The sequence below is a fragment of the Panicum virgatum genome, chromosome 2N, assembly GCF_016808335.1.
Source record: "Panicum virgatum strain AP13 chromosome 2N, P.virgatum_v5, whole genome shotgun sequence".
Classification (NCBI taxonomy): domain Eukaryota; kingdom Viridiplantae; phylum Streptophyta; class Magnoliopsida; order Poales; family Poaceae; genus Panicum; species Panicum virgatum.
Window position 1 is genome coordinate 34,220,559 of NC_053146.1, and position 20,949 is coordinate 34,241,507.

General features: G+C 44.0%; 3 protein-coding genes and 1 long non-coding RNA gene across 4 annotated transcripts; 3 read left to right on the forward strand and 1 right to left on the reverse strand.

Moving 5' to 3' along the window:
• The first annotated feature begins 1,100 nt into the window (after window positions 1-1,100).
• On the forward strand, window positions 1,101-9,303 carry LOC120660237 (serine/threonine-protein phosphatase PP-X isozyme 2). Its single transcript, XM_039938664.1, has 9 exons — window positions 1,101-1,256; window positions 1,289-1,482; window positions 5,223-5,375; window positions 6,893-6,955; window positions 7,044-7,129; window positions 7,227-7,302; window positions 7,378-7,646; window positions 8,546-8,624; window positions 8,710-9,303. Exons 2-9 carry the CDS (start codon window positions 1,336-1,338, stop codon window positions 8,758-8,760), a joined length of 924 nt encoding a protein of 307 aa, XP_039794598.1. The 5' UTR covers window positions 1,101-1,256; window positions 1,289-1,335; the 3' UTR covers window positions 8,761-9,303.
• On the forward strand, window positions 1,489-2,110 carry LOC120660238. Its single transcript, XR_005669449.1, has 2 exons — window positions 1,489-1,638; window positions 1,716-2,110. It is a non-coding gene; the product is annotated as an uncharacterized LOC120660238 (long non-coding RNA).
• A 4,467-nt stretch (window positions 9,304-13,770) lies between the features above and the next one.
• LOC120660240 lies at window positions 13,771-15,947 on the forward strand. The gene is made up of 2 exons (XM_039938666.1): window positions 13,771-14,185; window positions 15,378-15,947. The coding sequence occupies exons 1-2, from the start codon at window positions 13,904-13,906 to the stop codon at window positions 15,552-15,554; spliced, it is 459 nt and encodes a 152-aa protein (XP_039794600.1). The 5' UTR covers window positions 13,771-13,903; the 3' UTR covers window positions 15,555-15,947.
• A 295-nt stretch (window positions 15,948-16,242) lies between these two features.
• Window positions 16,243-20,453, reverse strand: LOC120660239 (grpE protein homolog 2, mitochondrial-like). The gene is made up of 6 exons (XM_039938665.1): window positions 20,213-20,453; window positions 18,181-18,364; window positions 17,682-17,872; window positions 17,425-17,592; window positions 17,176-17,304; window positions 16,243-16,602 (listed from the first exon to the last, which is right to left on the reverse strand). Exons 1-6 carry the CDS (start codon window positions 20,333-20,335, stop codon window positions 16,480-16,482), a joined length of 918 nt encoding a protein of 305 aa, XP_039794599.1. The 5' UTR covers window positions 20,336-20,453; the 3' UTR covers window positions 16,243-16,479.
• Between the last annotated feature and the right edge of the window lie 496 nt (window positions 20,454-20,949).

Sequence of the window (20,949 nt, forward strand, 5' to 3'; positions counted from 1 at the left end):
TATTTTGAGTTGTATTTAAGTGGTAAGATACTTGATGTTGTTGTGTGCAGTCTAGGTTCAATCCGTTTTAGTGGCCCATTTTTTATATTTTATTTTTATAAAAATTAATCCATTCACATGCAAACTATATAATGATGTAATGCATTTTATTTTAATTCTAAAATATGTATGAAGTAACATATTTTAGTTTTTTAAGGAAAGAGACATATTTATTTTGTCATAATTGTGGTTGAGTACAGTATAAAATATGTGACAATTTTTATTTTCAGTCTATGACAGTTACCGAGGTTCGTCGCAGAAATCGGGTCCAAATTTGAGTCCGAATAGGTCATTTGTATATCTGTGATGAAAATCCACAAATCGTCATAGATGTTAGCATATCTATGACGTTCCATGAGAACGTCACAACAAATCCGTCATAGATTAATAGGTTTCTTGTAGTGTTTGGACACAACAAACAAATGGATATCTTCATTGCAAAACTATCTAGACAAAAGTAGCAACAAATTAAAGTGTGTCAAGTTTGATGAAAAGCTTTATTCAGAGTGAGGATTCTTACATTGAGAATATCGTGCCTATGTTCTAATCAATTGCTCTAACACAATGCAATTCTAAAAAATAAACTGTTCCAATACCGTAGCCATTTCAAGAGATTTATTTCACCTATAGCAACTTAGAGGCACGGATCTTTTCCTAATCCCGTGGCAATGTACTTAATTCTAATTAATATTATAATAAAAGATGATCCCTACCAATACATTACCAATGCTTTTGGTAGCTTCTGGCCGTACTTGGTTTTTATAATGCCTATCAGTTACGACGAGCTGAAATAAAATTGAAAACTTTGGCAACATGAGAATGGCCTACATTCTACAGAGATCTCAATTCACAGCTTCACATCCAAGTGGAAGATACTGTTTTTCTTTTCAAAAAGATGATGGTCCGCAGGCCGCCACACCGAAAACTCGCAACACAACGTCGACACTCACAGAACAGTGGAACGGGGCGTAAAAACGGTATGCGTGGTGATCCGGTAAAGCTTACCGCCAGCCGCCCGATTGCCAAAGGCGAAAGCCAACAGAATCTTGGCCCCAGCGAAATCGCGGTAGCCTTACCGCCCCAGCGAAACCTTCGGCCCCCGCACGCTACGCCACCGGTCACCCCCTCCCCCCTCCGCCTCCTAACCCTAGAATCTTCGAGAAGCACCCGGCGAGGAGCGCGCCGCCGCGGCGCTTCTGGAAGCTTCTGGAAGGAGGGGAGAGAGAGAGAGAGAGAGAGAGAGAGAGAGAGAGAGAGAGAGAGAGAGGGGAGGGCCCCGCAGCGGCGGCGGCGGAGATGGGGGCGTCGGATCTGGACCGGCAGATCGAGCAGCTGAAGCGGTGCGAGCCGCTCACGGAGGCGGAGGTCAAGGCGCTCTGCCTCAAGGCCATGGAGATCCTCGTCGAGGAGAGCAACGTCCAGCGCGTCGATGCCCCCGTCACCGTACGTGCCGCCTCGCGCAGCCCTTTCCCCTTCCTCCGTCCCCGTCTCCGTCGCGGTTCGGTCTCCGCGTCGATTTGGTGCGGGAGGCTTGAGCCACCGACGTGATTCGCAAGCTGTAGTACTGATGGGTGATGTGGGATCGATTATGCAATTTTGGTAGGTAGTTGAGCTCCTGCGTCCGATTGTAATAAGCACCTCGCTGGTTCCGATTCTAGGGGTTGTTTTGGCCACAGGATGATGTCAGACAGATAGGTTGCTTGGTGCTGCTGATATTGGGAAATAGTCCTTATGCTTTCTCGGTTGCTTGAGGAAGGTGCCGTGATGTGAAGGCTTGCAGAGGTCGTGCACCTTACACTTATCCTCATTCCACATGAAGGCTGCATTGCCTTTTTCTTTAAGCTAATGTGTTGTAGCGACTCATCAGTGATTGTGTGTATCTTCATAAAAGAAAAAGATTGTGTGTATCTTCATAAATGAAAAGGATTACGTGTATTGTACATGTGTCAAAATTATGGCTATTCTTCAGTAGTAATGATAGTTGAAGGGTGTAAATCTCTGTTTTGTCGATTTGCTGATATGCTACATTCTTATTATAGTGGGCTTAACTGAAATACCTCTGCTTTTGCTATTCATTCATTTGCCTGCAAATGGGACATGGGTATAACTTTATTGCTATAGTATTGCTATAGTTCGCTCTCAGTATGCATGTATTTGTAGTGTTAGTTTCATTCTATTGATTCAAGGATCGACAATTAGCTTAGTTACATGGATTATATTGGTACTTGCAAACAGCATGTATCAATCTGGTTCATTTTGTTCTTAAGCACCTTTACTTTCCGAGAATATAAACTGCAGGAGTGACACTCCTTCAATCTAGGTAAAAGCACTCCAAGAAATAGGCCTAACAATTTGGTGTTCTTTTTTTTTTTAAACGAACCAGGCAGGAGAGCTGCCGATTATATTAAAAAGAAGGAACAACACCCAGAATGGGCACAACCAACAAAGAAAAAAGACGCACCTGCCATTTGGATTGGGACATCAACATAGCCACAGAACTCACTCAAGCTCTGCTCTACAAGACCACCACTCCACGCGACGACGGGAGCAAAACTGAAGCACTACCACAGCACCCACCCACAACACACTCCTGTAGTCGTCGAAAACCTCAAGCGTGACCACGCTGCAGTAGAAGTCGAAGGAGGCAGACAGCACCACACCAAGAAGGCCACCGCCATACAGGACCCAACGCCGCGATGCCGCTGCAACAACACACTCCACCCGACGGGGTGAAAAACACCGGATCCGAGCCACTCGCAGGCTGCCTCGCAGTCGCCACCACGACAACACAGCGCGCGGGGTCCTCGCCGCATCCGCCGTTGGACTCCACCTCTCTCTCGTCGCCTCGAGGAAAACACTGCAGACGGGGGCCTCGCCACGCCCGCCACAGTACTCCACGCTCCGGATCCGTTTCTTAAGTCGCCGTCGAGATGGATAGCAAAGATGCCCCGCTCCCTAAGATCTCTAGCAACAACCAAGCCATCGCCGCAGGTCGACTTCACCTCGTTGCTTCACCCTCACACCTAGCGACCACCGCCAGAGTAGCGAGCCAGAGAAGTCGCTTGCGCCATCTTCCGACGTTGTACCACACCAAGTGGCCCAGCCAAGCTGAGCAACCCGCCGCAGTCTGCTGCAAGCCAAGTCGACCCACGATGTCGTTGCCGCAAGCGCCGTCCTCCAACGCAGTCCCACACCGCACTGACCGTCGCCAAGCAACGCCAGCCGCCGCGGTCCGCTGCAAGCAGCCAAACCAACAACCATGTGCCAACCCCTGGCCGCCACCAAGACCACGATTGCCGCTGCGCGGGCTCGGCAACACCCTTCGAGCTTGTCACGCGGCGGAATTATCGACACCGGCTCAAGCCCCCATGGACAATGGGCCGGCAACGCCACAAACCGAGCTGGGTCTCTAGAGACGACGCCTCCAAGGAGGGCACGACGCCGAAAGCGCCGCTGTCGCTCGTCCAGGATATGGACAGGGTTTTCACCCAGAGAACCCCGTGCGGCAGAGTTAGAGCTCCAAAATGACGCCCCCAACAGGGAGAACGACGTCCAGGGACGCCGCCGTCATCCCACCGGCAAGAACGCCGGCAAGGGCTTTCGCCCGAAGCATCCAAACCCCATGCTGCACGTGCACGGCGCGACATTCGGGCACCACAGCCACGGCAGCCCTTCCGGGGCGACGCCGCCGCCGCGCCTACACGTACCATGCTGTCGTAGCTCCACCTTCACTTCGTCAGCCCCGGACGACCTCGGCCGCAGTACCTCCACCACGCCCCTGCTCTCGCGTAGGGCCACCGCCGGCCGGCACCACGCCCGCGCCTGCACCTCTGTAGCGCCACCCGCCGGCAACACCACGCTATCTCCCCGCCACCCCGGGCCTCGTCGCAGCCCACCACCTGCAGCCCGCGGCCGGCCGTCGCCGCCACGACGCCTCAGGTCGGGGTGGCGCCGCATGCGGCAGGAAGCTCGCCACCGACCCCGCATGCCATGGCCGAGCCCGAGTGCTGCAGGGAGCGTCAGATCCGGCCAGCACGGCCCCGGATCCGTAGACTCTGGCCGCCGACGCCACTGCAGTGCCCTGCCGCCGCCGCCGCAGTCGCTGCGCCACCAACAGCCCAGGCTCCCGTGCGGCCGCCTGCAACCATAGCACGCCTTCGACGTGCGTCGCCGCCGACGTCGGCAAACACCCTAGCCGCCATGGGCACGCGCACAACCACCGGATCCGGCCGGCGCCATGCCGGATCCGTGGCCCCTCGGGCTCCAACGCCATGGAGCGCAGCCCCCGCCGGCGAGCAGCATCGGAGGTCTGACAGCCGCGCCCGCCAAGACCTGCCGAAGGAAGGGGAAAGGGCCCCGCCGCCGCCCTCCTCGCAGGCCGCACGGGCTTCCGGCAGTCGGCTCGGGCAGCGGCGCGGCGGGAGGCTGCTACGGTGAGGGGCGGCGGCGAGGGAGCCGGAGTCGCCCGAGTCGCCCGCGCGGGGGCGACGCGAGCGCTGTTTTTCTTTTCGTTCATTTGGTGTTCTTTCTCCCACTATTAAATTGTAAATTCTCCTGATATTTGGTACTATCACTTTTTGATACTTACCTTATTTTATGTTAAGTCATTCTACCTTGATGCTTTTGTTAGCTGTATGGACAAATAGCTAGATCATACTGTATTTAGTATGCATGATGAAGTGGCACGAATGGTAGCACCAATTACGGAATTTTGCCAGTTAATTGAACTGTATTGGATGGAGGAAAATGGTATTTTTGTAATGGTAAAATGGTTCCCAATGTTTGGCAAACTTGAAAAAAAAATATAGTAACTTGATATTGTGAATTTGGTGGAGTATGTGACTGGCCCAATAACAAGGATGCTGCCCAACTATTCCAATGTGCTAATGGTGTCCAATGACATCATGTTAGCATTATTGATTGCAAATTGCTACTCAATGATGAAAGTTTGAATCTTGTTTCCAACTGGAGAAGACTTCTATGATATATGGTGTGCCTGCCTTTCAGCTATAAATTGTTGATTTCACTTTGTATATTTGGTTCATTGTATATTTCATTACTCTAATTTACTGCAAGTCACTATGTCAAATCTGCAATGTAAAATGGCTGTTTTTATTGCTGGATTGGTATCCGTACATGTATTCACTCTGATTGCTATAATTTCTATTTACTTCTGCACCCAGATTTGTGGAGATATCCATGGACAATTCTATGACATGAAAGAGCTCTTCAAGGTTGGAGGTGATTGCCCAAAGACAAACTATCTGTTCCTTGGGGATTTTGTTGACCGAGGATTCTATTCTGTTGAAACATTTTTGCTTCTTTTGGCTTTAAAGGTAAATTCTTTTGCTACCTCTAGAACTTCTGTTACATGTATTATTTGTTTGCCTTAGACTCCACTTCACTTACCACTGGGATAGAGCATTTATATTCAGAGCTTGTTTGTTTTGGAGCTTGCTATAGAAGCAGCTTCTGGCATGCTGCCCAGACATGCCAAGCTAGCCTTCTGGACCAAGCTCTTTTGATGATTAGCTTCTGGTCATGGTGGATGCATGTTTCCATTTCATTGAAACTACATAACAATGGACCACACAACACCATGAACTAGTTTCTCTGAATGATATTTGTGCAAGATTGGAACATATTTCTCTGATTGGAACATGGAAGTGATAACATGTGGGTATATGCAATTATGGCCTATTGCAATTATTTTGGGTTGGAAAATGAATAGCAAGGATCCAAATAATGCATGGCAGCAATTTCAAAAGCTTGTGGAATTTTTTTTTGCCTTGAATTATCTGATTAAAGGCTATGTTGTTGTTGTTGTTGCCTTGAATTATCTGATTGACCTTGATATTCTGGACATAAATTTGAATTTCCTTGTGAGCTCCTTCTGTTTGCTAAATCATTGTGTGGTGAAGGTGGTTGTAGCGATAATTGTTTATAAGAGACCCATGTTTATCAATCCTTGAAATGGTTTCTCACTGGATTTGGACATATGTTCTAATGTGAAGCTTCATTGCTATGTCAGGATGTGTTAATTTTTTTCAGCTGGTCCATAGTTCTATGTATCAAATGTGGCACTTGAACAATTAGGTTCTGGCAACAAATTGTGGATGATCGGATTCGAATCGTATCACAGTATTCAATTTTCTTATGTTGTTTTCAACTTGAAGCTAACAATTTTCAGAATGATTTAAGGAATAAGTATTGTGAAGCTTTAGATGATTTCAATAGAGTTCTCAGCTCCAGTTTATTTTCGTACTGAAATAAATTAAATATTTTTTAAATTGACAAATACTCGTAAGTTTGAAGTGAAACATTTCTTACCTATGTCAAAATACATGGAAAAGCATCATCCCTACTTGGATGCCTTATTCATGTGTTGAATGGTAAACTGTATCAGCCCATTACAGTTAACTGTAAATTCATGGCCACTAGCCATGTCTGGCTATGGGGGAAAAACTTTCAGCCATTCCGATGAATGTTATTGAAATTGAAAAGGCAAATGTTTTATAATGAGCCTTGTTAGAAGGTGATTTTTTCAAGAGGGTCTGTGTTTACCATTCTCATTATGGCAGTAGATATTGATAACGTGCAAAACCTGCTTTAGCAATTATGTTCAGCTTCCTATTGTAGTACTGTGCGTATTCTTTATTCATTACAGCTTATAAGAACAGCTGCACCATATTACCTTGAAAAAGGCTGCATTTGTCACTTTAACACTACATTTTACTGGGTTAGAATAATGGTATCAAAAGAATGTGTATTATGTGTAAAAAAACGAGGTTTGATTAAAACTTTTTCCCCAATTAATTTCTGCTCCTAATCAGCTTGATTGAAATATGTTCAGGTTAGGTATCCGGATCGTATAACTTTAATACGAGGAAACCATGAGAGCAGGCAGATCACACAGGTGGGTTACTTTAGCAGAGTATTGTATTGTCCTTTCATGAAAGAGCATATCCTTTTTCTTTCCCTTCGAACTCATTTATTTTCCGCAGGTTTATGGTTTTTATGATGAGTGCCTTCGCAAATATGGCTCAGTCAATGTCTGGAGATATTGCACAGATATATTCGACTATTTAAGGCAATCTTCTTTGGATACTTAGTTTAATCCAAGCAATACCATCATTCACTAAATTAGTAATATGAGATCTGATGACACATCTATGTGTTATTTTCAGTTTGTCTGCGCTTATCGAAAACAAAATATTTAGTGTCCATGGAGGCCTTTCTCCTGCTATCACGACACTGGACCAGGTAAGTTATCCTCTGGTGTTGTTTTTTTGTCTGTATGTGTCGTTTTTGTAAATGTTTTAACCCATGCTCTAACAGATAAGAGTAATAGATCGCAAGCAAGAAGTACCTCATGATGGGGCCATGTGTGACCTTCTATGGTCAGATCCAGAGGATGCTGTAGATGGTTGGGGATTGAGTCCTCGAGGTGCAGGATTCCTCTTTGGCGGAAATGTAGTTTCATCATTTAACCACTCAAACAACATAGATTATATTTGCCGTGCGCATCAACTCGTCATGGAAGGGTATAAATGGATGTTCAATAACAAGATTGTAACTGTATGGTCTGCTCCTAATTACTGCTACAGGTACTTTAAGTTCATGGTTAAACAATTTTATTTTCAAGTACAACGAATTTTTATGTTTTGCTATTGATAAAAATTTGATTTCCTGATGAATTATATAAACTATATCATGGTTATTATATGGGAGGATCTGCTTGAAAATAGATTATCTCTGGATTCTGAGGGATTGGGAGGATATGTGACTTACTGTATATGTTTTGAGGACATGCTGCTAAACATTCACCCACTTGTTCAATCTATCAACTCATTCGAGCCTCAGCTGTTTGTTGTCCCTGCTGCCAGGGTTTTGTTTTATATTTAATAGCTGACCATGTTCTCTGTGAAGTTTTTATTATTAGGAAGGTTGTTGAAAGTTGTATGTCGTCAAGTTTTTGAAGATGATTTACATATCTGTAGTAAACTAGTTCTACTTCAGGAAGGGCGGGCCTAGTGCAGCGGTAGAGCCTACCGTCTGTAACCGGAAGGTCCCGGGTTCGAGCCCCAGCCTCTGCACATTTGTGTGGGTAAGCCTTGGGGCTTAAAAAACAACCCTTCCCCAGAACCCGCACAGTGCGGGAAGCCTACGGCACTGGGTACGCCCTTTTTTTTTAGTAAACTAGTTCTACTTCAGTTCTTCTAGTAGCCCATATGCTCAATATGTTAGTAATTTGGAGGCCATTCGGGCCAAAAGAACTGTTTAAATGGGAGGTGAATCTGGATCTTTAGGATTTAGTTTGAATTTGAACTTAGTCTGAAAATATTATAAAGCAATCCAACTTGTATGTTACCTTGGGTGTTGTTTGCTACTAAACTTATCTATCTTTTGTTTCATTCTTCCTTCTCAGCATGTAATGATGCGTGAATAGTATTTTTGTTATTGACATCACAGATTCCTTACCTTACAAAATGTTGTCTACTTGTAGGTGTGGCAATGTTGCTGCAATCCTGGAGCTGGATGAGAACCTTAATAAGCAGTTTCGTGTATTTGAAGCTGCACCACATGTTTGTATTCTCCACCTTTGTAGTAGTCATACCTCTATTGAACACCTGATCCTTTAGCATCTAATGTGCCCATATGTTCCTCTAGGAATCAAGAGGTGTTCCTTCTAAGAGGCCTGCACCAGATTACTTTCTGTGATGCTGCACATTCAACGCCTGAGCTTGCTGCCTAATTTATGCTTTCAAGCACTGGCACCGGCAGGCAAGCTTTGCGGATGATGTCCCATGTTATAAGAAGCGCTCAGGTCTTACAAGGGTCCTTGCCTGAAGGTGCTTTCAGGATGTCTAAATCTAGTGTGTCACGTTCTCCTTTCAGGTCTTTGGTTTGTAAGAGAGTTGATGCTGGCATCCAGTTTTTCACAGAATAGCTCCCATTTGAGCTTGAGAAATGATCCTATGAAGGTGGGTTTCATGGGAGGTGTGCACTAGTATGATGTAAATTTTGTCGTGGTGCCTCATCCCTAAGAAAACCCGTTGCTAGAATCTGGAGTGGTTACACTGGAACCTGCAGGAAATTTTGTAGCTGACATTCGCAAGCTGTTAGGAGGAAATCCTGTGGTCCAGTAATGTAACATTTGCGACTAGAACTTGACTGAAATATCTGCATGTAATGGTTGTAATGCAACATGCTCTCGCAGCTTTACTAATTTAAGTATGCCTAGCTGTAAGCTTACCATGTACATTTGATACTCTGTTGTGCCTTTACTTTTTGTGCTGACCTTGTGCAATTATACAGTTTACCACCCTTTGTTCATAGAATTTCATGTATGACTGTCTGTACATGAAAATCCTTTGGAGCCATTTCGGGGGGGTTTCCCCAAAACCAGCTTCACAGGTGAAGACAAAACTGATGAAGCTAAGAAAAGTGGCTTCTAAAACGGTTTCACCGGTGAAGCCAAAACTAGTGAAACAGGCGGAGCCGGTAAAAAAAAACCTCCAAGCGTGTGCGTTGTTGAAGCAGAAGTATCTGAACGCTTCATGCATAATTGCATAAGTTAATGCATTCGGTTGACTGTTTTGGACTATCGGATCTACATTAAACTATCCTAAAAGCTACATGGAGAGGGCTCTCCATATAAACATATATAGTCTTTTTTTTTGAAAAAGTCCAATTTACTCCCTTCAAGTATAGACGAAGTCTAAAGAACTCCCTAAACTATAATTTGGTTCAATTTACTCCCTAAACTATGCAATTTAGTCCATTTTACCCCCATATATAGTTTGTCTTTTTTATTTCTCCTTGCACAAGTTAAATTTTAATTTCAAATTTTGCAGGGTAGTAGTAGACATCACAATGCATATTTAAAAAATTTGTTATAATTTTTTATCATTATTTTTCATATAATATTGTACTCTAATGTTTTTATTATTAAATATCCTAACCTATCAAAATAGTTACAGAAAATTATGATGTATTTTTCTAAGATGTGTTATCATGTGTACTATCATCTTATAAAATTTCAGCTTAAAACTCCATCCATGTATGGAGAAATAAAAAGGATAAATTGTATTAAGGGGTAATTTGAACCAAAGGGCATAGTTTGGGGTGTAAAATGAATCAAACGATAGTTCAGGGAGTTATCTAAACTTTGGCTATAGTTTAGATGAGTAATTTAGACTTTTTCCCCTTTTTTTAACTTTCTTAAGCATATAGCAGGAAGTAACTTCTAGAAATGAGAAAGTAACAAATTGAAACACCTTCAACACGATCTCTAACGATGAGGATCTCATCTTCTCCCGTGTGGATACCAAACTTCAATTTGAGTTAGGGATTTAGGGATTTGGGGGGCTAGGGGAGGGGGCGTATTTGCTTGTAGGGTCTAGAAGAATGCCTAAGAGACCGTCGAACCAGCGGCGGTGGGGGGTTGTTGGTGGGGCCGACGGCGATGGCGCCGCTGGCCAAGTGGGGTAGGGGTGTGGGGGGAGGTTAGTTGGGCAGTGTTGGTGGTGGGGGAATTGTCCAGCGTGGTGGAGGTTAATGGCGGGGTGGGGGCACTCGCATGCAGTTTTGGATGAGAGAGAGAGAGGTCCTCGTCGGCATTGAAGGCAATGCCGGCGAGGGGGAGGTGAGTTGCGGGTTGGGGTGGGGCAAGGCTAGGTGGAGTGGGGTGGGGTTGGTGGGTCAGGATGAATATGACGATGGGAGGCGGAAGATGTGTGAGAAGGAAGAGGAGGCGATTTTTTTTGTAATATAGGGGCGGGTCTGGGCAGGGGGCTCTCAAAACAATCAAGAGTGAGGTGGTAGTCGGCGGGAGATAGTAACACTCATTCCCTCCATCTAAGGGCGAGCCAGCGATGGAAGAAAAACAAGATCGGCAAGCTCCAATGGCATGATTGCCAATTGACGGAGGATGCTGAGGAGATGGGCACTCTTGCAACAATGTTTTATAAGAATTTATATAGTTCTGAGCGGGTGATTGATATGGAAAAGGTTCTGGAGACAGTGCCAACCAAAGTCATGACAGAGATGAATGATCTACTGCTTGCTCCTTTTGATAGCAAGGAGGTGGAAGAGGCTCTGTTCCAAATGTTTTCTACAAAGGCACCGGGCCTGAACAGTTTTCCAGCGCATTGTTTCCAGCGGCAATGGAAACTTTGCGGAGAAGAAGTTTTTTCGGTGGTAATGCGAGTGCTTAGAGGAGAAGATGATCCAGCAAGGATCACTAATACTTTGAGAGTACTTATACTGAAGGTGATGTAGGCAGACGAACTAGCCAGTACAGACCCATCAACTTGTGCAATGTCATTTACAAGATCACATCTAAAGTCAAATTGCAAATAGGCTTAAGAGAATCTTGCCAATGATTATATTGGAAGAGCAATCGGTGTTTGTTCCGGGCTACAATGATTATATTGGAAGAGCAATCGGTGTTTGTTTCTGGGCTGCCTCATCATTGACAGTATTATCACTGCATATGAATGTCTGCAACAATATTATTACAGGAACAAAGCAGTTCTCTGTAATCAAGATTAGAAAAGAAGCAAACAGGATTGCAGGCGCTCTTGCTAAGCGAGCTAGGCACACTACTATTCTAGATACTTGTGTTTTTCCTTGCTAGGCGTTAGCGCATTTCCTATCGTGTAATGTGAAGGATGTTTTGCATCATTTTGAATGGGGCATCTTCTCCCCAATATCTGTACTTTGTCTGTGAGTTAATGAAAAAATGTTTCTAAGAAAAAAGAAGCAGAAGCAAAGGTGGGAGTTCAGATGCTGTGTTTTGAAGCTTGACATGCGGAAAGCTTATGACAGTGTTGAATGACCTTATTTACGGGTGATTATGACAAAGTTGGGCTTCCATGAGCTTTGGGTGAACATGATAATGAGGCTGGTACCCACATTTTCTTTTTCAGTTCCTTTTAGTGGTGACCGTCTTGATAATTTTAAACCGACAAAAGGTATTCGCCAAGGAGATCCTATCTCCCCTTATTTGTTTCTGTTGGCAGCAGAGGGTCTGTCGTGCCTTATCAAAACAAGAACTCAGTCGTCAAACCTTAATGCAATCATGGTGGCGCCGTCGGCACCGGTGGTTAGTCACCTACTCTTTGCAGATGACAGCCTGCTATTTTTCAGAGCAAATATAGATTGGCACGGGTGAATCCATCGAGATTTGGTTGACAAATTGGCTACCTAGGGATGGTCTGGTTAGACCATTTTCTTCTGCTGCAACTGATCCCCCATGGCTTGTGAGGTGAACTTATTGATCCAACGTCACACGTTGGGATCGACAGAATCTCACTCAATTCTTTAACCCTATGTAATATGGATATTGAGGTAATATGCAGTATTCTGTTGAGTACCAGAAGACAAGATGACTTTTGGGCATGACATTATGAGAAGAGAGGGATCTTCTCAGTGAGATCGGCCTATCACATGCTCGGTCTAGATCATGGGAGGATGACGGCATGGCTGGATGACCGACCTGGCAAGTCCGACTTCACAGCAGAGGAGAAAGAGTGGACATTACTTTGGCAGGTCCAGGTTCCATCCAAGATCAGAGTATTCCTGTTTTATTGCTGAGCTTGGTCTAGTGAGGCCTATTCACTATTCAGAAAGCACCGCAGCGGAGGTAGGACAGAATCCTCAAGTGGATTCCCCCTTACTCGGTTCTGGGAAAGATCAACATTGATGCTACCACTTCCAAGAATTGTAGCTCGCCCTCGGTAGTGGTTGTGGCACGAGACATTACAGGCTTTTCCTCGGAGCTTCAACGGTGACCTTTTCAAGAATCTCTGACCTAGAGACTTCGGAAGCAATAGCATGCAAGGAAGGAGGAGTCGATAAGGGCGGTATGGCCAGATTACCAGAGAAATCAGGGTGACTTCAAAACAGTTCATGAAGGTTGGTTTCGTTCATGGACAGGAGCCTACATGACACGCACTCTCTGGCAAGGAGTGCTATCTACGATTCGCGTGTTTGGTTCATTGATCCACTTGGAGCGTTTGTAATCAATATACTTCCATTAATTAGTGAGTTTTTTCCCCTAAAAAATCAAAACTTTTTTGTAATCGACTTGTGGAAGATAACATATCAGCTCATGTAGTCTAAAGATGTAGACTCTCAGACTAAGATTGTGTTTAGTTGGCAAAAGATTTTGCTCTACGTAACACTACATTTGATCGAATGTGACACCTATTGCAAAACTTTTTTAGTTGGTATTTTAGGACACTAACTAAAAAACTAATTTCATAACTCGCCTGAGAACCGTGAATGAATCTTTTGAGAATAATTAATCAGTCATTAGTAAAAGTGGTTTACTGTAGCACTTATGGTTAATTATGTACTAATTAAGTTCAAAAAATTCGTCTCGTCGTGTACATCCAAATTATGCAATTAGTTTTTCATTTCAACTACATTTAATACTCCATCCATGTGTTCAAAGGGTGGTCCAAAAAATTTTGGGTACTAAACATGCCCTTAAACATGAAAGTTTAATTAGTGACGCAGTGTATTTACATTTTACAATTGCACTAGTTTAATTGGACAAATGGCGTGTTTAACATTATTTTCCATCGTGTCCGTTCAGTAAGCAGTTTTATACCAAAAAGTATTTCGAAGAAAAACGAACTGACAACATAAACAATTTGAGGCCCACCTGTCAGTGTCATATTTGTTCCATAAAAATGTCTTATATTCCCTTAGCTTTGTTCACTTGTTCCTCCGTCTCGACGGCTCGCGACTTCCCCCGCTTCGCTCCACTCTCCCAGTCCGTCCCAGCCCTCCTCGCCGGAGCACACCGCAGCGGCGGCCGCCTGCGCCTGCGCTCGCCGCACACGAGCTGCAGATGGACACTGTGGTTCCCCGGCTGAGCCGCTCCTCGACGCGTTACGGGCCCGTCAGCAGCAGCGCGGCCTCCTTCAGCGGGCCCGTCCGGAAGTGGCGCAAGGCCTGGGTGCCCCTCGCCGGCGCCGGCGCCGGCGCCGCCGGGTACGGGGGAGGGGCATCACGGGGTGACAACAAGGTGGTGCTGTTTAGGTGGACGCCGGTGAACGGCGGCTCGGAAGGAGGGGGAGGTGCCGCCAGCGGCATGGAGCCGGCGTCCGCGGGCCGGCGGCGCTACGTCCCGGTGAGCCTTCTCGGCTTCAGAGATTGGGTTAATTTGGATTGGTACGCTTGATTGTTGTGCTCGGGTGGGTTCGATTTGGTGCAGAGATTCGAGTACTTGGATGTTCCATGGCTGGATTGGGGATAACGATTGTGCGCACAAATGTAGGATTAATGGACAATGTGGATTATTATGTGATAGACTTGAGTCTTAAACCATCAAGTAGCATTTCGTGGATGGGGATTGCACCTGTTGCTTGGGACAGATTATGATTTAGCGCTCTTTTATTTAAGGTTGGGTTGATTTGGGTTTAAGGGGTTAGGTTTAACTAGTGCATTTGTGGTGTGTGCTAGCTTTATCTTCCAGTTAGAGGCCATGCAATTCTGTGGTACTCGTATTGTGGGATTATTAATGTCTGACGGGAATTTAGTCAAATAAGTTAGAATCGGGTTGAGGTCTCAGGACTGTTCATAGCTGCGTTCGTTCTACCACATCTTCATATTCACACTGAGAATCAGGATGTACAGTTCTTGGATCCTGTTTTGCTTTGTACTGTAATAAGTCATCTGTAACATTAACTTTCAGGAGTTTTCCAGATACTTGTCAGTGTGAGTGATGATGGAAACATGAATGACCTAACCGAATCTCTCATGTCCATCTTTCTATGGCTTTCTACACATTTTGTGCACTGAGAAGAAATTGTTTAGTCAATATAGCGATTGTAATATCAAATATGAACTAGAAAAGAAATTAATAATGTTCCTGTTGATGAAACGATGCCTTAATTCTTTCATTGATTATTTGATTTGCAATAGGCAGGCTCCAGATGTTTGCATATCCCTACCACTTCTTTATGTTTCAGCCATAGCCAAACACTTATGTCCTACCTTCATATGCATGAACACTCAATAATTGTAATGTGAGTGGATTATATTTGTCGGTTGGTTCATGAGACCTAGACTTTCCGTTCTTTTCTGTGACTTGAATATTTGTTTGCTGGATGTCTTGAATTGGTATCATCCAGAAAAACTCCTGGTTATCCTATACTTTTTGGATCTCTCATAAGAATTTCTCTTCGTGGCCATGTATAGGGTAAAAGGATGTAGCTGGTTGTCATTCTAATAAATTGTGCAGTCTGCTTGTTAAGGCCCGTCATATAAACAGCTTTTCTCTAATAAACTGCAGAACTAATATATGCATCTTCGTATTTCAGGCTGCAGGGGAGGCAGAAAACACTAGCAAGAAGGGCACTAGCAGCGAGCTCAACTTGAACCTCGAGCTGGAAGACCCCGATGACGACACTGATGCCGATATGAGCACAGACGAGCCACGTGACGTGAAAGATAGCAACCTGCGTCCAGAAAGCCGGTTGAAGCGGAAAGCATTCTAGCCCCCTGGCAACCTAGAGATGTGGATCGGAGCACCAGCTTCATCTTCCACCTTAACCTGCGAGGTGGATTTCGTGTACTATAACCCAGCATGTAGCTTGTACCAGCCAGCCCGTCCTCCTATGCATTCCAGTGTAGAATGATGCATCGTCGCTGATCCGCCCTAGTTCCCTGTGCTTGCTTGCTATCATTTGTCACTCCTGTAAGAAGTAAACTAGTCGTGAACCTTGTGTTGGTGTGTTAATGTGGAAAGTCCGATGCTGGGAGCTGCTCGACCCGGTGCTGTGCACAGCATGATCAGCTCGTGGCGGTGAAGAGCTGTAGGAAGCGTTGGATAGGAGATGCTTCCAGTCCAGCCGTGGTGGGCCGTGGACAGGAAGTTGTCCATTTGGTTCCATTCCGGTTTCGTAACTTTGGGCGCCTAGAGTTGCCTCTCACTATTTGCATTGCGTGTTAAATATGCTCTCGTGAACATGCCTGACCAGACCACGTATTTCTTTAAAAGAAAAGAAAGCACGACCTACATCGGTCCAAGGCTCCAAGCGGTATAGTCCTGAATGGATCTCTCCGTTTGTTGAAGCACACACGAGCCTAGCCCACCGGTGTGATCGCTCCAGGTAACAAGTCATGGTGGTTGTTAACTTGTTACCTCATTACATGGGGTAGAGCCAAGGGTGGCATGACATCAAATTAAATGTCTCCTCCAAACCACAAATAGATAATGGATTCTGTCATTCTCATTCATGTAACAAGAAGTTGCGGCAGCCTGCTTGTGATATTGTCTCTCTGGTGCAAAACTACGGTACGGTCAGAAGTCTCATGTGCTGATGCGTCTGAAACTCTAGACAAAAACCGAGTGATCCAAAAGAACACCCATCTCTTCTCCTCCTTGGACTGAATCTAAACTATCAAAATCTATCAGCTAGCTTAATCCCCGGCTGTTTTCTGCTCGCGCTGTTCTGCCCCTTTGGCCCCAGTTGTGGTTCTGCCTCCCTCTGTAACACCGACATCCGCAGGGCGCAGGACACGATCATGTAACATGTAGCCCACCTGAAATAAACGATGTGTAACGGATGTCACTTGTTGCAAGGACTAGGGTAAGCAATATATTTTAGAGAGAGAGAGAGGGGGGGAGTACATTTTCAAGCATCCAATCAAGCAATCACTCACATTCTCTGTTTTCTATATTGGACTAAATAATCATTCATTATGAGCACCGGAGCACAACCAACTGCCAAGTTACAACAAACCACTCTAGCCTCAAGGCAAAAGCTGTGGAACCTCTATTGGAATAGCGAACAAATCACCAAGCTACTATTCCAATTTTTGAATAAGACGAGTGGTCAAATTTGGGATTAAAAAATTCAAACATATTACAATTTGGAATGGAGGGAGTACAACATAACTCAAGAACCAAGTAGGGCTGTATAAAAGTTGCCAGCAGATATATTACAGCGGTGGTTGCAGTACAATTTATAGGACCATATTTCCACACCAAAAAAAAACTACAAGGATAATGAATCCACACAATTCAACATTTGGTATGCAAACAACTTTAGATCAAGACAACATGCTTGATAATATGCTGACAAATAGATAGTAAGTGCATTTGTGAAGACATACCTTTACAACAGAAGCAACAGTTCCTGGTGGCTTTGAAGGATCAGGAATTTGGAAAATAGCACAATGCCTGCTAGGATCAAACTTCTCATTTATTGGATCGAACTTTTCAACTCCAAACTTCTTGAGAACCTGTTCAGATTTTAGGGCATTGTTACACAAAATCGAAATTAAGGAAAATATTGGCTGGAAAAAATGTTCCTGTAAAGGCTAAAAGTCCTTTTGCCAGTCAAAGGGAAGTCACAAGATAACCTCTGCTAGTTGCTTGTCTGTCATGTCTACACCCTCCAAAAGAGTTTTCAGTAGTGGCACAGCTCCAGCAGAATCTTTAGAGGTATCTATTTTCGAGAAGCTTTCCTTGACAACAGATGATGCTCTAGCCAAATTGTCAGCAACATCTAACAAGCTCTTAGAGAAGTTCTGCATGCACAATTGTGACACATGATATAAGCAAAAGCTAATTCAGAACATTTCATGGGGATATATGTCGAAAGATGATGACAACAGACCTGTACTGCATACTTTTTGGAGTTTTCAGATTCACGCTTGGTCCGAGCCAGGATATTTTCCATTCCTGCATAGCTGCGCAAAATCTTGTCCTTCATATCTTTGATTTCATCATCCTTGGACTTCAATAATTCTTCCTTCTCATGAACTAGCTTCACAAGATCATCTTTTGACAGGTCAACATCTTCGATACCTAAATCAAAAAATGCAGTTCAGTACCCCCACCTTTTTTTAAGATAAAGCAACATTTCAATATTGCCTCTACATCACAGTGTGAAATATCCAGCCACCTGCTTATACAAATTGGGACTTCAGTGTTAGAGTATTTTAGGCAACTCCGGATATGGTTAGTTTAGGATTGATTGTAATCCCGGGATAACCTTCCTTATCTCTAGGAGAGGCTACTTGCCCTCCAAGCCATGTACTCCTATATATTCGCCCTAGAGGCTCAATGCAATATATCCCACACATTATACCCAATCTTACATGCAGTCTACAGACCTTGTTCTGATGCCTTCTCACTTCCAAACAAACTACTGCCTTCATTGGATCCAGCTGAGGTGCTTTCCTGGTCTTTTGGTTCCTTAACCTCCTTGCCACTTTGTAGGGGTGAAACAGATGAGAACCCAAACTTTTGAAAAATGCTGCTCGAGTATCTCGAACGATGATTCAACATACATGGAACCTGGTAGCAAAGAAAGCAAGAAATATCTATAATAAGAACAATTTAGGAGTAATAGAAAAATAATTTGCCAAAATAGCACTACTTTTTGCTAATCCATGTATTCCATAAAACACCCCTCTGCAAAGCATGCTCAATGAATTTAAAATAATAGCAAGACTGGTCTTTGAACAATAGTTGTTACAACCAAACATAACAGATTTCTTCTTTCTAGTCCAGTACCAGTAGATGTTCTACTGGTTTCCTGGAAGGTTGTGGGTAAGAACACATGCACCATCACTACCCCATATTAACCAAGAAAAGAATGAAAAAAAAATGAACATACACTTCCTGATCGCCAACAGTATCTTCTGGTTCAAACAGTCAATAAACAGTGCATATGATTCAGCCCAACACTTGTGTCCGAGAAAAAAAAAGTCAGCCCGACACTCCATGTATTTTGCCATTTGTAATATGGATGGCGGAAGAAGGAATAGAGTTTGTAAATGATAGGAATACATGTACCATAATCAGTCCTATTGAAGCTTTATGCCATCTTAACTAAATGTCAGGAAAGTATAATTGCAATTTACTGCAGAAATCCACTATATCATTATTAAAAGGCACCCTCCATTCTTTTACATGAATGTCCTAGGGAGCAATTTCATATTTTATAAACAATTTATACACTTTTTCCCCATTACAAGGAAGCTAGGTGGAACATAACCATATGTTCCTAAATTTCCTACACCATATTTCATTATGCTAAATGATTATGTTTCCTTTTTGCTCATTTGACATTAAGACTCAAAGGTAGGTAGTTCAATGGAGAACAAATTTAATCAGGTAGTAGAAGAATGTAAAAGAGCATGTGGTGATCATGGGGTTTTCATTTTGTAATTTGTTTTCGAGTCTAAGTTTCCATTTACTGAGGACTACAAGGAGTACTCTATCATTCCTTTTGATGCTGGCTTCTTCGTCAATGGTGTTAGAAATAAAAGAACATAGAAAAATGATTTCAAAATAACATTTACAGAATAGCCAGAATTCAAAAGACAAATGCTATATGACATTGGTTTTTAAACTCTTGATCAGGGCATGGCTACCTTTTTTTCTCTGTCACAGATAGGAGCAACACAAAATAAATTCTGTGGTACAATTACCAAAGAATCAGTATTAATGAAATATTTACAAAAATAGTTTTTTGCTCATTCAACAGATAGAATCACCCATTCACCTAATTATTCTTAAACAAAAATGTCATAAAAAAAAACATTTGAAGGCACCAGAGGTTGCTGCCAAGCTCAAAAATACATTGCTAGCTGGCAAAAGCCCTGCTATGGAGCAATTCCAATTAGCTCATAGAGTACTACTGGCAAACCACAAAGTTTATACAAATATGTTAGTACACCTAATACACTTCTTTTGCACGAATGACAACCTGACCATCGTCAACAACAAAGCCTTTTATTCCCAGGCCAATTGAGTTAAACTAGACATCAAAGCCAATAAAAGACAGCAAAAAATAAAATAAAATAAGTACACAATAATAAAAAATTAGAACCTAAAATGCTCCCCAGTAAGAACAGTAAAACAAAGGAGTAGAGGGGCTCTCCACAGCTACATTGGGCAGCATCACCGAGATCAATTGTTTTCATGCCATGCCGCATTCCAATACCATCCTAATCTAACAAATAACACATAAAAATAAAATCTGAGATCGACCAACTAATCCTGGATGCAAATTCGTCTCGACAGGTGCAAGGAATTGCATCAAAACACCCAAGAACTACTCGCCACGCCAGTTGCCAATAGGCCCTTGATTCAACAAAAAAAAAACTGAAGAGGCGGTCCAGAAATGAGAAACCTCACCCTGTGCGAAGAGAAGGAAGCAGCGAACGGCTCCGCAGCCGCCGGGCTCCGCACCGCGGTGGACGCCGACGCCGACGCGACGCACTGCCTGGATAAGCGTGCGAGGAGGCGCGAGGCCACCATCCCTTCGCCGGCGGGATCAAAGTACCGAGTCGAGGAGCACGGCGCGATCGAGAGAAGAAGCGCGGACGAAGTGTCCGGAAGGAACTCGGAAGTCGGCAGGGAGCTTCCAGGGGATGGAGGATTTATGCGAAGATACCGAAACACCCATGGTACTAGCACAAGCATGCCCGCAGTTTGCAGGGGTGTTTATGTCTTTTGGTGCTGGAGGATTTATGGGGTCGGCTTGTCGCGCAAGAAGAAGGGTTTATGGCCTTGATGAAACTGGCTGACCTCACTAGGCCGTAGTTGGTTTCAGGTAGGGTTGGAAAAAAAAGCTCGTTAAGCTGGCTCGGTGGCTCGTTTCAAAATTACTCCGATTACGTTTGTTCTTTTTTTAAAATGAAGATTAGTTGATTTGGAACAAAAGTCAATTTTGGCAGACTCGGCTCGGCTCGGCTCGTTATGCTCGATTTGAAGTTGCATATCAAACAACGCGGGAGACTATAATAAATACGAATATATTGATTTCGAAGAAAGCTCGAAAAAAATCGAGGCTCGGCTCGATTCCACCCCTAGTTTCAGGGTCGGATCCATGAGGGCTAGGGGGGATTAAGCCCCCTACCTCCCTAATAGTC

Coding starts and splice junctions, on each gene's coding strand:
- LOC120660240 (XM_039938666.1), top strand. CDS start 13,904: ATGGACACTGTGGTTCCCCGGCTGAGCCGCTCCTCGACGCGTTACGGG. Junction 14,186..15,377: donor GCCGGCGGCGCTACGTCCCG/GTGAGCCTTCTC, acceptor TTCGTATTTCAG/GCTGCAGGGGAGGCAGAAAA.
- LOC120660239 (XM_039938665.1), bottom strand. CDS start 20,335: ATGGTGGCCTCGCGCCTCCTCGCACGCTTATCCAGGCAGTGCGTCGCG. Junction 18,365..20,212: donor CTTCCTTCTCTTCGCACAGG/GTGAGGTTTCTC, acceptor CTTTGCTACCAG/GTTCCATGTATGTTGAATCA. Junction 17,593..17,681: donor CCAAAAAGTATGCAGTACAG/GTCTGTTGTCAT, acceptor TTGTGCATGCAG/AACTTCTCTAAGAGCTTGTT.
- LOC120660237 (XM_039938664.1), top strand. CDS start 1,336: ATGGGGGCGTCGGATCTGGACCGGCAGATCGAGCAGCTGAAGCGGTGC. Junction 7,130..7,226: donor GATATATTCGACTATTTAAG/GCAATCTTCTTT, acceptor TGTTATTTTCAG/TTTGTCTGCGCTTATCGAAA. Junction 8,625..8,709: donor TATTTGAAGCTGCACCACAT/GTTTGTATTCTC, acceptor ATGTTCCTCTAG/GAATCAAGAGGTGTTCCTTC.